Below are 16,249 nucleotides of genomic sequence, written 5' to 3'. Positions count from 1 at the left end.
GGGTAAATGTACTTTAGGCGTCTGAGCTGGAGATTTGGGGTCTGTGTTCAAATAGGAAGCTGGTCTTCATTTTGAGTGTGTTTTCTGTCAACTGTTAGTATAGCTGCACAGTCATAGCTCTGCTCTTAAAACTACAGAGTATCTTTTTTTTTAAATTATTATTTTTTCAACCTTTTATTGGAGTATAAAATTCATTTGAAAAGTACTCAATTCTAAAAGTAAGACTCAATAAGTTATACCAAAGTCACTTCTTCTGTGTAGTCATCTTCAAGACCAAGAAGTAGTGTCCCCGAAACTTCAGAGCTGCAGCCTTATTGACTCCAACACTCTTTAGTTTTCACTTATTTTTGAATTTCACATAAATGGAATCATGTGACATATAATTCTTTCCCTCCTTCCTTCCCTTCCTTCCTCTCACTCCCCTCACTACCCTACTCAGAATCTCAGAAACTCTTATCCATGCTAGAGTGCTATGACATCAACTTAGCTCACAGCAACCTCAGACTCCTAGGTTAAAACTATTCACCTGCCTCAGCTTCCTGAGTAGCTGGGACTCTAGGCGCCTGGCTATGTGTTTGATTTTTTTGCTTGAAATTCTTTTGCTGTGTGAAATTATTTTATATTGATCTTATGAATATACCACATCATGTTTTTTTTTTTTTTTTTAATTCTTCTGTTGATGGGCATTTGAGTTTATTTCTTGGCAGTTAATGCTAATGGCAATTAATGCTAAGTTCATTAGCTGCTGTGAACTTCCTTTATTTGTCTTTTGGTACACATACATATGAATTTCTGTCTACATATACCCAGAAGTATGACTGCTCTGCCAGAGGATACGTGAAGTGCTGACCTTTATAGTTGGTATCAAATGGTTTGCCTTGCGGGGGTGGTGGTGGTGGTGTGTGTGTGTGACAGTTCTCAGCCTCTGGTGGTGAATGGCATTCTCAGTGCTCTGAAACTTTTCTCACACCGAAGGTAGATTCTTGCTGTTCCAGTTAGATGGTGGTATCTCCTTGTGTTTTCAGTTTACATCCCCAAATATTAATGAGATTGAACATCTCTTCATGTTTATTGGCCATCTCCATATCCATATTGGTGAAGGTGCTCTTTCCAATCCACCATGTTTTCCCTCCTTTTTTCTTTGTGATTTAAAAAATTTTTTTTAATATTTTCTTTGTGATTTGTATTCTTTATATACTCTGGATACTGGCCTTTCCTTAGATATTTGTGTTCAAAGTATCTTTCCCATTCTATATCTGTTTTCACTCTCTTTAACAGAAGTCCTTAATTTTCAGGAAATCTAATTTAACAATGTTTAAATTCCTTTATCGTTATTATTTTGCATGTGCGTGTTCTGTTTAAGCAAGCCTCACCCTTCTCAAGGTTATTGACTTATGTTTCAATACTATCTCCTTTGTCATTCTGCTCTTCCACACTCAGCTATGCTCCATCCAGCCTTGTTTCCCCCACATGTGGATGTCTAAGGGACTCAGCAGCAGATACTGGAAAGGTCCTCCACAGTGCTGCTTGCATCATAGCTTAGTCATCTCTGTATATACACATAATGGTTTCTGGACTCTATATAGTTTCATTTGTCTATTTATCTCTTTTTGCCAAAACCACACAGTCTTTCTTATAGACCTTGTTGTCTGCTTGTCTTCCGATGGCCTTGGCTATTCATGGCCATTTGCCTTTTCATACAAAGTTCACAGCTCTCGGCCAGGCGTGGTGGCTCATGCCTGTAATCCTAGCACTCTGGGAGGCTGAGGTGGGTGGATAGCTTGAGCAAAAAGTGAGACCCCATCTCTACTAAAAATAGAAAAACTGAGGCAAGAGGATTACTTGAGCCCAAGAGTTGGAGGTTGCTATGAGCTATGAGGCCACCGCACTCTATCCAGGGCGACAGCTTAAGACTGTCTCAAAAAAACAAAACAAAACAAAAAACAAAGTTCACGCTCAGCCTTGTCAGTTTCCACCAACAAACCTGTTGGGACTTTTTGTATCGATTAAATGCCATCTGTACACTATTAAATCTTTTAATCCATGGGTGTACTATTTTAGGTCATCTTTATATTCTTTGAATAATATCAAGTTTTCTGGGTACATATATCACAGGCTTTAAAAAAAAATCTTTTCCAAAATTTTCTTTTTTTTTTTGTAGAGACAGAGTCTCACTTTATGGCCCTCGGTAGAGTGCCGTGGCCTCACACAGCTCACAGCAACTCCAACTCATGGGCTTAAGCGATTCTCTTGCGTCAGCCTCCTGAGCAGCTGGGACTACAGGCATTTATTTTCTATTTGTGCTGATACATAGAATGTAATTCAACTTTGGTGACTTTGATCCATCAACTTCGTTAAATTTGTTAATTATTTGTAGTTTACATTGGATTGTTTATGTTCACTATTGTGTCAACTACTAATAATTTTTAATTTTTTCTCATTTTTTATACCTTTATGTCGTTTCATACTTTTTACAGCTTTTCTTGTCTTATTCTAATGCTTAGATTCTCCAGTGTTGTTCTGAACAGAAATATTGATAGCAGGTCTTTGTTTCCTCCTCAGTCTCAGCAGGAAAGCTTTCAACATTTCACTGTTAAAGATTATGCTGACTATAGTAAGGAAATCTTTTGTTTTTCTTCTTTTCTTCCCCCCCCCCCACACTTCCCTCCCTTTCCTTTCTCTTTCTTTGTTCTTTTTTTTTTTTTTTTTTTGAGATAGCTTCTCCTTTTGTTCCCCAGGCTGGAGTGCAGTTGTATCTTTGTAGCTCACTGCAACCTCAAACTCCTGGGTTCATGAAATTTTTCTCTTTTTAGTAGAGACAGAGTGTCACTCTTGCTCAGGCTGGTCTCAGCTGGAACGCCTGAGCTCAAAGGATCCTCCCACTTTGGCCTCCTGGGATTAGAGGTATGAGTCACCATGCCTGGCTGGCATCCCACAAATTTTGGTAGGTTGTATTTTCATTTTCTTATTTTTAAAATATTATCAGGGTTTTTTTTTTCTTTTTGGAAACTTCTTTTGCCCATGCATTGTTTAGAAGTAGATTGTTTAACCTCTTTATATTTGGGGATTTTTCAGCTAGCTTTCTGTTATTGGTTTACAGTTTCATTCCAGTGTGGTTTTGAGAGCTTACTTTGTATGACTTATATATTTTTTAAAATATGTTTAGGTGTGTTTTATGACCCAGAATATGGTTTATGTTGGTGAGTGTTCATGTAAATTTGAGAAAAGTGTATATTCTGCTGTTGGATGAAATATTTTGTCATTGTCAATTTGATCCAGTTGATTGATGGTGCTATTTGGTCTAGCTCTGTCCTTAACTGATTTTCTTTCTTTTTCTGATAGAGGGTGTTGAAGCCTTCATCTGTAATTACTTTTTCTCCTTGCTGTTGTATCAGTTTTTGCCTCCCATATTTTGATACTCTTGTTAAGTGACCCCTTTATCATTATTTGATGTTTTTCTTTATCCCTGGTCATTTTCCTGATTCTGCCTGAGATTAATAAAACTACTCTAGTTTTCTTTTTATTGAGGCTAGCATGGTACTTTCTGTGTATTTTTCTTCTGCTATATGTATCTTTATATTTAAAGCCAGTTTTTTATAGATAGCATATGATTGGGTCTTCTTTTTTAAATCTACTCTGTCTCTTTCAATAGATATGTTTAGATAGCATTTAAAATAATCTTTGATAAATAAATTAAAAAAAACAATCTTTCGTATAGTTTATTTAGCATCTACCATGGTTGTTACTGTTCTCTTTTTGGGTTCTCGTTCTTTCTTTTCTGTTTTATCGTTTTCCCCTCTTTATCTGCCTTGTTTGGTTTTGACTAAGGAATTGATAGAATTTTTTTCTCTCCTATAACACATAAATTATACTTCTTAAGCATTTTAAAATTATTGCCCTGGAGTGCCTCCTGCCCCAGCTCTCCCCACTCCTTCCCCATCTCCTTCTTGCTCCTCTTACTTGCCCACATGCTGGACAGCGTCTATTAGATGAATTAAGACTAGGGCAGAAAAGTGGGGTTTTTTGGCCTTCATTTGTTCCTTCTCTGTTGCTCATTTGTTTTTTATGTAGCTGTGAGTTTCTGACCTCTATCATTTATTTCTCTTTGGAGAATCTTCTTCACACTTCCTGAAGGGCAGGGCTGCTGGCAAGGAATCTCCTCAGTTCTTATTCATTTGAGAAAGTGATTATTTCTCCTTTACTTGTGGAAGATAACTTTGCTGGATACAGAATTTTAGTTTGGTGGGTTATTATTTTTTTTTTTTTTTACTAATACTTAAGTATTTCCCTTCATTCTCTTCTTGCTTGCCTGTTTCTGCCAAGAAGTCTGATGTATTTCTTATTCTTGTTTCTCCATGTGGAAAGCTTTTCCCTTAGGCTTCTTTTAGGATTTCCCTGTCTCTGTAGTTTGAATATGATATGCTTAGGTGAAGAATTTTGATATTTATGTTGCCTGATATTCTCTGAACTTCCTGGATCTGGCATTTGGTGTCTATCATTAATTTTGAGGATTCTCTGCCGTTATTACTTCAAATATGTCTTATGCTCTTTTCTCCCTTTCTTCTTTTTGTAGTATTCTCGTTATGTATATGTTCCATCTTTCACAATTGTCCTACTGTTCTTAGATAGTCTAGTTTATTATTTTCATTGTTTTTTCTTGTTACATTTTAGTATGGGAAGTTCCTGTGGACCTATCTTTATGTTTTTTTCTTATTTATTCACTTATGCTCTTACATGTATTATTTTCATTTTTATTCTCTTTGCATTTGTTTTATTCTTTTTTCTCACTTTTTTTTTTTTTTTTTTTTGGTAGAAACAGAGTCTCACTTTATCGCCCTGGGTAGAGTGCTGTGGCATCACACAGCTCACAGCAACCTCTAACTCCTGGGCTTAGGTGATTCTCTTGCCAGCCTTGGTATATGGGGCTGGCACCCTACTCACTGAGCCACAGGCGCTACCCCTCTTTTTCTCGCTTTTAAAATTGAATAGTTTGCTGTTTTCACACTTAAGGATTTTTAATAAAAGCACTAAATTAATAATTTTTTTCTAAGTTGTTTATTCTTGCATCTCAAAAGTTGTTTGTAGGTGCCTGTTTTATTTTTGCAAAGAGATGTCTGCAGGGGTTCATGTCTGTAGGGTATCTTGGTTGCATTTGTGTAGGGGTGTGTGGACTTGTGTATAGCATCTGTAGCATATGAGTAGCGTGTATATATCACACATCTAGCATGTGCAAAGTATGTATGGATTGTATGTAGTGCTAGACATAGACCTTGGACATTTTTTTTATAAAAATGTTTTTGTTGCATATAAAATGCAGTAAAGTTCAAGGAATTTTTCACAAAGATCACACTAGTTTTAGTATGTATTTTTATTGTCAGTTGGTTCTGTATGTTATCGATTTCCTCTATAATGTTTATTTATCCTGGTGTTATTTAAAGTATGTTTTTTTTTAAATTACAAATATATTGGGTTTTCTTAGTAATCTTTTTAGAATCGATTTCTAACATAATCTCTTTTTAAAAAATTAATCTTGAAAGATAGTTCCATTTTTTATGATACGTTTTATGTTACAGAATTTCCCCAGTTTTTATAGATGTCCTCTATGCTTAAAAATAGTGTAATATCCCAAGTTTTTTGTGACAGTATTCCATTAATATCTGGTAGATCAAAATTTAACAGTGCTATTTAGAGTTTTCTTTTTTTTTACTTTTACTTATCTGCTTAATCTATTAATTACTATTAAAGACTGGGTGGGATGGCTCATGCATGTAATCTTAGCATTTTGGAAGGTTAAGATAGGAGGACTGCTTAAGGCCAGGAGTTCAAGATCAGCCTCAGTAACATAGCAAGAGCAGCCTTTGGCAATACGGCGAGACCGCCTCTCTACAAAAAATAATTTAAAAAAGAAAATAGCCAGGCATAGTGGAGTGCACTTGGCTACTCAGGAGACTGTGGCAGGAGGATGCTTGAGCCCAGGAGTTTGAGGTTGCAATGAGTTATATCTGGGTCACTGTACTCCCACCAGACAGCCATTTTATCAGTGTTTGCTTTATATGTTTTGAAGCCAAGTATTTCATTCTTGTAAGTTAAAAGTCATAATATAGTTTCGATGAATTGAATCTTATATTACTACATTTTAAGCCTCTTTATCTTTGGTAAAATAGCCTTAAATTTTATTTTGTCTTAGTGATATAACTACCGCTTTCTTTGGTTATTGTTTTTCAATGTATTTTACTTTTAAGTTCTGTGATTTTGTTTCCTATAAGTACTCTGTAGCTGATAACTTGTTTTTCTTTTTACAGTATAATTTTTCTTGACCTTTCATTGGAATGTTTATTCTGTCCATATAATTTATCCTGATTTACCTTAATTTCTGTCATCTTACTCAATTCTTCCATTTTCCATTTTTCACTACTTTCATCTTCTTTACTTGCCTTTTAAAAATTTTCTTGGCATTTTTATCTTGTGTTTTTTTCCTTCTCCTCCCTTCTGTTTCTCTTCTTAGAGTGGTTTTCTTGTCTACTGATAAAGCATACAGTTAATGATAGAGAAACCCCACTTTGGAACAATTTAAGGCTGTGGTCTTCCTTTTAATGTTTTTATTACATTTTAGTTTTATCATTTTTTCCTGAGTTCTATTTAAAATTTTTATTTTTATGATGGCTAATGCATTCATTGGTTATATAATATATATTAAAGAATTGGAAAGTTACAAAAAGAGTGTGCAGTAAGAAAGGCAGCTTTTTTCTCTCCTCTGCCACCCTCTGGTTCTCCTGGAAGTAGCCATGTGCAGCCACATGTCTGTGAGTGTATATGTGCACACAAATTTCTTTTTTAAAAAAGCTATCAGTATCATTTTCTCCACATACTATGTAATTTTCATCTACATGTCTTGTAGGTATTTAAATATTTTACTATTTCTTACAGCTTATTCCATATCAGTACATGAGGAGCTTCTTTAGCTCTATCTTATTTTAAGCCCCCATGAATTAGATTATACTAGTGGATCTATAAAGTCAGTAACTAACTAGTTTAGTACATATGTATTAGTTACTTTGCTCTTTATTCCTTCTAGTTTCTCAAACCTTCTCTCTGATCATTTTCCTTCCCCTGAAATACATCCTCTATACTTTTATCTAGGGAAGTGATTTTGGTGGTAAATGATTTGCTTTTCTTTGTTCTGAAAGAGAAGGATTTTATTCTGTTGTCCTCTGGCTCCACTGGACATTTTTGTAAGCTGTGTCTCCACTTGCTGCTTCAGCTGCCTATCTCCCAGCTGCACTCTGTCCCACTGTAATTGTCTAGATGGGTCCCCTTTCTGCCCCCATTCATCTCTCTTTGGAATATATAGTGAGATGTATAGAGGTCAGGTACTTTTTTTTAATCAATTCTGAAAGATGCTCAACCACTATTTCCTTGATTATTGCTACTCTTTTTGTCCTATATGTCTCTCAACCTCTTGCTCGTTTTTTTCCATGTCTGCTTTTATTCTTCCTGACTTATTCTTTAGATTTATCTTTCAGTTTATTAAATCTCTCTTTAGCCACATATAAATTGTTTTTTATTCATTATAGTCAAATTTTTAATCATTCTATTTGTTTAGCTTTATTTAGTTCATGTTTTGTTTTCAATTTGCTTGTTATTTATGGTATCTTGCGTCTTACAATTTAAATCCTTTTTTCATTGTTCTAAACACTACATATTTATTTTCTATTCTGCTTTGGATTATTTTAGTACCTCAAAACTGCCAGGTTGATTCTCTTAATTCTTGTGTTTGCTGGTTCATTTTCATTTGTATTTTGTGAATTTTGACTATGAGCCTATGCTCTTCAGAATTTCACCTGTGGTGTTTATTTAAAGTTTTGCTTTTCTGGTTAGGGCTTGCGTTTGCTCCTGCTGCTTTCTTGTGTGCTCGTCAAATCCTGGACTGCCGCTTACCAGTTTTTTGTCTAGGATTTTCTAGCTTCCTGGTTTTATGAATGTAGATGAATAACTCTGTGGTTACAAGTTCTCAGGGATAGACTTTTGTGGTTTCTTCATCGTCAAGGCTGATGTGTATATGTGTCTACTACTATCTGTGTGGTATTCTGTTTTTTTTTTTAAAGTTTGCCCACTATGGGTATTAGCTGTTTGGGTCCTGGCTTTCTAATCTGATCTTCCACTCGGTTCACATGCCACATTTCAGTGCTTGTCCCTCTGCATGAAGGGCCTTCCCTATACCAGAGCTCAATCTCCTAGGGGTTTGCAGCTGCTCCCCAGGTAAGTTACTGCTCCAGGCTCCAGGGCTCCCCTCTCTCTAGCCCTGGAATTATGATCAGTTAGTGTGATAAAGAACGCTCATTGCTGAGTTGGAACAGAGTCTGCCTGGAGTCCTGGAGCAGTGATGACCATGGCATATGTATGGCCTGTGCTTTGAGGCTCAAATGGAGACATCAGGCCTCATGGAGTGGTAGTGATGGAGGCGGGCATCATGTTGGTGTCACCAGAAATGGCAGGTCGCCTCCACTGTCGGTCAGAGTTTGGCAGCTTCTTAGAGAGGAGGGTCTTCTGGACTTGCAGGCAGTCTTCTCTCACAGCTGAAGAGTTAGTGACTGAGAATTGCTTCTAGTTCCGGTAAGTACCAGAAGGAAAGTGCCAAATGGATATGACTCAGAGCATCCTTCTAGGCTGAGTCTAGCCAGGGTACACGTTTCTGTCTGTGTTTGGAGGCTTTTAGGTTAGGCTTATATCCCTGGCATTAAAGCCCCTAGGGGCTGGCTAGAGCCACATAAGAGAAAAAGTCCCTTGCTGCCACCCATGCAGGCATATGCTGTTCCATAGATGCGGCATCTTTTCCCATGCCCTTCCTTCTTTCTGGAACCTCTTCCTCCTAATGTTCGATGTTCAGAGCTTCTTCTAGGTAATGTCCTCTGATGTGGGAAGAGCTATTTATGTCCCTAAGCATCTGGGTCCTTGTCTTGTGGAGATGAGCCTTGGACAAAGATGCAGAGAGGTGGGACCAAGAAGTGCTAAGAGTCTTTTAAAGTTTCCTTGTGGAGGTTGGAAATGAGCAGAGCTGTCCTTGAGGTGGTGGCAGGATAGGAGGGTATACCTGCAGCCACTTTGGGGCTGGAGAGCTGGAGGACCTGAGCTTCATCTTTGCAGCCTGCCCCAGCATCCCATCCTAGGAAGTGTAGTTAGGACCTTCTGTTGGAGGTGGGGGTGGGTGGAGCCCTTTGCCCTGGATTTGGATGTTTGGAGCCCTAGATTTCAGTTGGAAGTGCACTTCCAGGCAGGCCTGCATGTGGGCTTTGCTGTCTAGCTGCCCTCACAGATGCTGTTGCCCTCACCACTACCTGTTCACTCTGCTGTGGTCTCTTTCTGTAACCGCTGCCACATCCGTGAATACAAGTGTAGGAAAATGAACTTTATTTTATTTATTTATTTATTTATTTTTTGCAGTTTTTGGCTGGGGAGGGCTTGAACCCGCCACCTCCGGCATATGGGGCTGGCGCCCTACTCCTTTGAGCCACAGGCGCCACCCTGAAATTTATTTTTTTTAAATGCTGCTAGTTTTTCAGAACATGTCAGGAAGTTTTTATTTTTGCTTAGGCCACTATTGTCTCAGATGGTAAATGTTCTTTCTGTCTCTTGTGTGTTTTCAAATAGAGCTTGAAGTCCCCTGTTTTCCTTCCTTTTGTCTCTGTGCCCTGTAGCCCCTGGGCAGCCTCCTGCCTGGTGAGGACCTGAGGGAACCACCTCTGTTCTCAGTGGGGCAAGGCAGGGGTCCTCATGCTGTTTGGCCCATTGGGATTTCAGGGGTGACTTTGTCAGCCTGATTGCATGTCTCATGGGCCTCTATAAGAGAGAAAGGCATGCAAGCCATGTGCTGGCCTCTGAAAGTTAACAGAAACTGTCAGAATCACAGAAAGGTGAAGTGAAGAAGTGGCCACTATTACCCTCAGGCCAGGTCTGGGGCCTGCTGTCACTGCAGGGCTAGGGTCATCTGGGCAGTAGATGCATGCCTGCTGGCCTTGGTGCACTGGCATCTTGTTCTAAAGATTTCCTCCTTCTAGCCCCTGATTCTGAGGAGCAGTTCTGAGGTAATTTGGCTGCTGAGGTCATGCCCAGTGTCCAGGCCTAGAAATGGTTACTGATTCCTGACTGCAGAGTCCATGGCCTGAGTTGTTCCTTTCGTTCATGGGTGTTGGCCAGACACTCTGCCTCCCTTGCTTAGACCTGTATCAGGACAGGTCTAAGAGCTTATGACAGTGTTTTAGGACCTGGCACTCAGAGTCCTTTTCCCTAAGCTCTGTGTCTGCCTGGCAGAGTATTGAAGATCAAATGAGGTAATGTATGTATGATTTGTGACATTAAAATGCTGCTGATGTGAATTACCAATTAAAATTTGCCTTGGTGAATCACAATTCAGTCAGTTTTCAGAGAGGGCCTATAGATCTAGGGATAGAGCATGGGGTAGACAGATGAGGAGTGTGGGACAGGGTGGAGTGTGCGGGTGGTCAGAGGAGGACAGGGTATCTGGGGTGGCAGTACATAGGCTCAGGGTGCCAGGTGGGGAGGAGGAGGAGGCTGGGTGCATGGGTACCACTGTGGAATGGCTCAGCCTTGCAGTTGGGCAATTGGTGACCATTCCTTCTGCCCTTCCTGTCTGTAGTCAGTGTTTTGTGTATATTAACGAATCCTGGTTTATTTACTAAATACACTTTGGGGTAGACATGTCCCCATTTTGCATAAGAAGGCAAATTCAGAGAGGTTGGGTGTATAGCTGGTTTATAGAAGAACTATATTTGAATCCAACTTTGACCCCAGATAGGTCTCCATTGGGTTAGTTTGTGCATGTCTTGATGGACCTGAATGACACTGGAGTCAGAAACACAGTCTCTGCTTGTTTGGAAAATGGCCAGCCAGGGTTAAGGCCCCAGACCACACCTGGAGATCTAACCAGGTACAGATGGAGGCCTCCTGCCTCCCTGAGCCGCCTCCTGCCAGAGCAGAAACCTGGCCAAAGCCAAACTGTCTTGCAGGAAATCCTACAAGCTGTGTGAGCTGTAGTCAGAGAGCAGAGCAGGCAGCCTATAGTCTGAAATTTCTGCTTGAATTCTTTAAATTTCTTTTGGTGACTGTATGTTATGGGAGAAATAATTGGAAGATGGCTTTGCTGCTACTTAACGATCATCAATTTCCTTTCAAAAAAAAGTTGCAGGATCGCTGAGAGTTGAATGGAGGTAGCTGAGCTGCAGTGAGAGAGGCTATGGGGCAGAGGGTGTGGGGAAAGATGCCATAGAAAATGTTTTCTTTGTGCTGGGCACCCCTTTCAGAATTAGCCTTGGGCTTGAGTGGGGAGGGGGAGAGAGAGAGAGAGAAAGAGAGAAAGAGAGAATATCAGGCCTGGGCTCTGACCCTGGAGGCCTGATGGTTTCTGCCTTCTAGGGGCAGGAAGGCTCTGTGGCCTCAGGCAAGGCCCCTGGTCCCTGTAAAGTGGGTTCATGGGTATCTGCTTTATACATGCTGCTCTGGGTGGGGCTTTAGAGGGAGGTTCCTCCCCCCCACCAGTGCCACATGGCCTCTCCTTGTGCTGCCTGTGCTCTGGTCATCTTCCCTGTGGTTGTAGAAGACAAAACAACAATAAGGATGGTTGTGAGGACAGTGATGATGATGATGATGATGATGGCAGCAGTTGACGGTGATTAAGCACCTACTCCATGCCAGGCTTTGTGTTCCTGGCTGTCTGTGCAGTACTGTGTGAGCTTCACAGTGGTCCTGTGGCCTTCTTTGTCTTCTCTGCTTTGGGAGGCTGGAGTAGGCTAATTGCTTTCCTCAAAGTCACTCAGCTAGTTAGTGTCCAGCCGGGATTTGGACTTGTAGATCTCTGTGACCTGGCAGCTGGCCCTACTGTGTTGGGGCTGCAGGTCAGTTCCTTCCACCAACATCCCCCACTGACATGGCTCCTTTGGTGTGCCAGAGATCTTCTGGTGGGTGCTCTCTATGGCTGCTACCTGCCCAGGCTGGGGTTCCAGCCTCTGTCCTTTCCTCATGGCCTCCTGCTCTGTCCCTTTCCCAGTTGGAGCTGAAGGCTTGTACCCTGGGTGCTCCCCTGCAGGAGGGCAGGCTCTTCCTTGGAGGCCTTGGACCCAGGCCTCCAGTTGTCCCAGCCCCCTCTACCCAGGGGTCACCTGTCCTTCGTGGGGCATGTTTCCCTCTGTTCTGGTACAATTCTTTAGCCTATGTGAAAGCTTAACAGTAATTAGCTTACCCAAGGATGGGCTGATTAGGACATAAGCATCATTATCTTTGCTGCTCTTCCATAGGGGTCCCAGGGTGTCTGGTCGTGCCATACCCTCTAAGGGAGTGCTTTTCCCTAGCCTACCCACCCAGGGTGCCCAGCCTCTCTCTCAAGTCCTCCTTGGTGGCCTCTGCACCTTCTTCCATTGGTCTGCTATGCTGCAGTTGTGTGTGTCACCCAGCATCTTTCCAGCACCAGCACCCAGGGCTGCAGATCTGGCCTTGTTTCATCTTCTTGCCCTCCTGTGGCTTGTCCCCAGGTTTAGTGAGGTGGCAGGGCTGCCCTAGGGGCTCCATGTTGGCAGTGCTGCCCATCTCTCTGCCAGTTGCTTCTGGGAGGGCAGGAGCATTCAAGACTTGGCCAGGCGAAGACTAATCATGTGTGCTCAAATGTGGGTGCAGGCTCTCAGCAGAGAATCCACACCTTTCTGTGCTCTGCCTCAGCTCTGTCACCTGTGTGGGACTTTTCTTACCTTCCTGGTTATTCACAAAATGCCATCTCCCCATCTGCAGCTTTGCACATTGACCTAGAGCCATAAGATTGTGTAGTTCCACAAGCCTTTGTGATAGGATGTAGGGCCTTGGGCCTCATCTATTCTTGTATCCTTATCAGCCAGCCCTAAGATACTTGGGGTTGGACTCTCAGCTTCTGGTCCAGTGAGTGAACCTCTATCCTCATACCCAAATTCATTGGGTTGAACCTTTGTCTGCAGGATGGTGGCCTAGGGCCTGGGAGCAATGGTCCCACGGTGTGCTGGTCTACAGGACATGTTCAGACCCTTTTAACAAGGCTCCTCCCTGGGCCCAGCCAGGAATCCCTGCCACAGTTGCACAGCTGCCCCAAGCAGATGCATGTTCCCTGTGCTGGCCCAGCGGTCTACACCTCCTTGGGGCCTCTATGTAATAGGTTTGCTAAATATTACTCTTGATTTGAGGTTTGGAGTTGAAGTTCAGCCTGCTTATGTTGTCCCTGTGCATGTGGCTCTCACAGCGTGACCTGGCACCTTACCCCACATGCTTCTGTCGTCATCTTTCAGCTCTGGGAGGGTGGACCCTCCTATTTTATAAATTAGAACACTATAGGCTGGCTTTGATGAGGTTGGGACAGAGACTTGCCACTGCCTTATGCCTGGTGGCTGACATAGGGCTGGGACTAGCCCTCTGTCTCTTCCTGCTGCTGCTTTGGGTGAATAACCTGTCAGGCTCGCTTGCCACAGACCAGGGACAGGGCCTCTGCACTCCCATGGCCCAACTTCACTCAGAGGTGCTGAGACCCCTCACATCCTCAGTTGATTTCTTCACACTTACTAACATTCTCAGAGTTGCCATTAATTACATGATAAGCAAATTTCATTGCTTATGAATAGGACCTTCTGCACTTAGGCAGAAGCAATCAGATGGAAATACCATTTGGTTTTGTACCTGAGCAGGGCTCGAAGGCCTCTGTCAGCACAGCCTCAGTGCCTGTTTGTTCAATGATTTATTGCCGGCATTTGCTCAAGTGGAAATGAAGCAAAGTTTACCACAAGTGGAATCAGTCATTAAAAAGTCATTACCAAATCAAACCACACTTCTTGCTGTTCTACATAATGACAAAACAATTTCTTGAGAAGGTACAAACAGCAATCTTTTTTATACTTTCCTTCTTGGCCAGCCATTGCTGGCCTGGAGATATATGAGGAGAGGGTGGTGGTGAAGGGCGGCATCTTGGAGATTTATTGGACAATAAAGGGGACAATTACAGCTTGTTTATGAAGGAAGCCCCCACCCCTGCCTTCTGTGGCATCGACACTTTGGTAATGATAACTCTAGTAACCAGCTCAAAACGATAAAAGTCAATTGGAAGATATAGGATTTCAATAAAATTATGACACTCAATAAACCTTCCCATGGAAACAAATTTTCCACAGATATGTGATCATTTCCAGTTGGATTTGTAACTTTAATTTCTCACTTATTGAATTTTTTGTCATCAACTAATTACAATGTCCATATGAGGGTGATGACTATGCCCCCAGTGGGGAAAAGGCAGAGGGGCTATGGATACAGCAGCTCCAAGTCTCCTTCAGCCTGTGGGAGGGCCTGGGCCCATTCTCACAAGCAGAGGAAGAGCCCAGTAGGGTATAGGGATGATGTTGGTGCTGGGGGACCTGGGCTGCTAGGTGGGCTCTCCCTGGAGGTCCAGTTCATGGAGGCACAGTCTGAGAGAAAGCTGCATGGAGGGGACCTGACGGTCTGGTGAGCAGGGCTCTGTTATGAGCACTGCCTCACTCTTCCCGTCAGTGCGGTGTAGCCATCCCTTCAGCTTCCCCACAGCCCACCCAGAAGGGAGCACCCTGGCTGAGGATGCTAGTGCCAAGCCTGGACTGGTCTTTTTCCTGACTTCTCCCCCAGGGTATGTGCTATGGACACACGGACACTGCTCCTGGGCTCTGGTGCTGGCCGTTGTTTACTGGCATAAGATTCTAGCTATTGTGTAAGCACTGGCTGCTTAGAGGACAGCTCTCTGGCATTTTGCCTGCAGCAGAGTTGATCTTCATAGCTGGCACTGAGACTTGGGAGGTCAGGGGTTAGCTTCAGGCAGAGCTGGTGGTGTCTTGCAGAAACCCACCCTCCTCTTCCTGGGTTCTCTTGACACTGACATCCTTAACTCTGTTGTCTAAGAACAGTGGTTCTCAACCTATGGGTCATGACCCACAGGAACTGTATTAAAGGGCCGTAGCATAAGGAAGGTTGAGAACCACTGCTCTAGCAAACCTGGGCTTCTGAGGGACTGTCCTCAGCAGATCTAGATGTAGCATTTGGGGCCAGAAGAATTAAAGATTGCTCCCACACCTGGGATCCCCTGCATGGCCATCAAAGTAGCACAAGTCCTAAAGCCCAGGGACACCTTCAGTCTTCAGAGGCCTATCCTGCCCTAGTGGGGCCTTTCTCCCTTCAGTACCAGGTGAGCGAGCCCTGGAACATCTTAGGAAAGAGGAGTGCACCCGTCTCTTCTACACCCTGACTTGCTGGTTCACACTGTCAGCCTTAATCAGCATTTCTAATGGCATGCTAAGCAGTAATTTCTGTTGTGGCCTAAGAATTAGTCCTGACACTGTGTGACCAGCCCCTCATCTCAGGAAACCTGAGCTGCTGCTTCACATGACCCCTGTCTTTTGCCTGAGAAAGGACAGAAGGGTGCTGGGTGTGGCTGCAGGGCAACATGCTTATGATCCTAAGGGTCCTAAGAACCCTGGGCAATTGGACAGGGCATGGGTCTCTCCTCACTCCCCAGATCTGCCAGCTCTTATCATTGCCCCGAGAGTACTGCCCAGAGGCCAGGTCAGAAGCCATGGAAATGCGGGTATTCAGACCTACCTCCTGGTCAGATTCCACTGCTGTTTTCCTGGGCTCAGTTTGATTGTGACTCAGAGAAGTCACAGGGACCTATGAATTCTGGCCAGGATGGGCAGCAGAGGCTTCTGGCTGCCATGGGCCCCTGCCCTACGGGTGCTATGTTCACAACAGCAGAGGCCTCTGCCCCTACCCCAACCCATGTCTACATAGCAAGTGTATGGTGGAGGGCCCAGTGTACCACAGCCCAAGGCCGTGAGCCAAGCCAGCGGACACTGGGAACAAAGGCGAGGCTTTTGGTCTTTGCTGGCCTGGGCACCTGTGTTCACACCAATGGGCTCCTTACAGGTGGGCTCTGAGTGTTGATCTAATCCTTGAACTCTGAACCCCTGCTCCTATCTCTATGTTCCTCTGAGCCATCCTTGGCATTCCTTCCCTGGGCCCTGACTAGCTGCCCTCTGTGTCCACAGGAGCGAGACGGCATGCGGGCTATCCTGGGTTCCTACGACAGTGAGCTGACCCCAGCTGAGTATTCACCCCAGCTTACCCGGCGTGTGCAGGAGGCCGAGGACATGGTGCAGAAAGTGCACGCCCACAGCACAGAAGTAGAGGTGAGTCTATGCTGCAGATG

The 16,249-nt window shown here is 43.1% G+C and overlaps 1 protein-coding gene across 5 annotated transcripts in view; it reads left to right on the top strand.

Annotated features, from left to right (window-relative positions):
- Window positions 1-16,249, top strand: part of MAD1L1 (mitotic arrest deficient 1 like 1) — a 472,925-nt gene that overhangs the window by 221,306 nt on the left and 235,370 nt on the right. For all 5 annotated transcript variants that reach the window (XM_053555531.1, XM_053555533.1, XM_053555530.1 and 2 more), the window contains one exon: window positions 16,089-16,229. In XM_053555531.1, the coding sequence (XP_053411506.1) occupies window positions 16,089-16,229 (141 nt within the window). The remainder of the gene's footprint in view (window positions 1-16,088; window positions 16,230-16,249) is intronic.

Source organism: Nycticebus coucang, chromosome 12 (assembly GCF_027406575.1).
Source record: "Nycticebus coucang isolate mNycCou1 chromosome 12, mNycCou1.pri, whole genome shotgun sequence".
Taxonomy (NCBI): Eukaryota; Metazoa; Chordata; class Mammalia; order Primates; family Lorisidae; genus Nycticebus; species Nycticebus coucang.
This window is presented reverse-complemented; position numbering and strand designations above follow the sequence as displayed.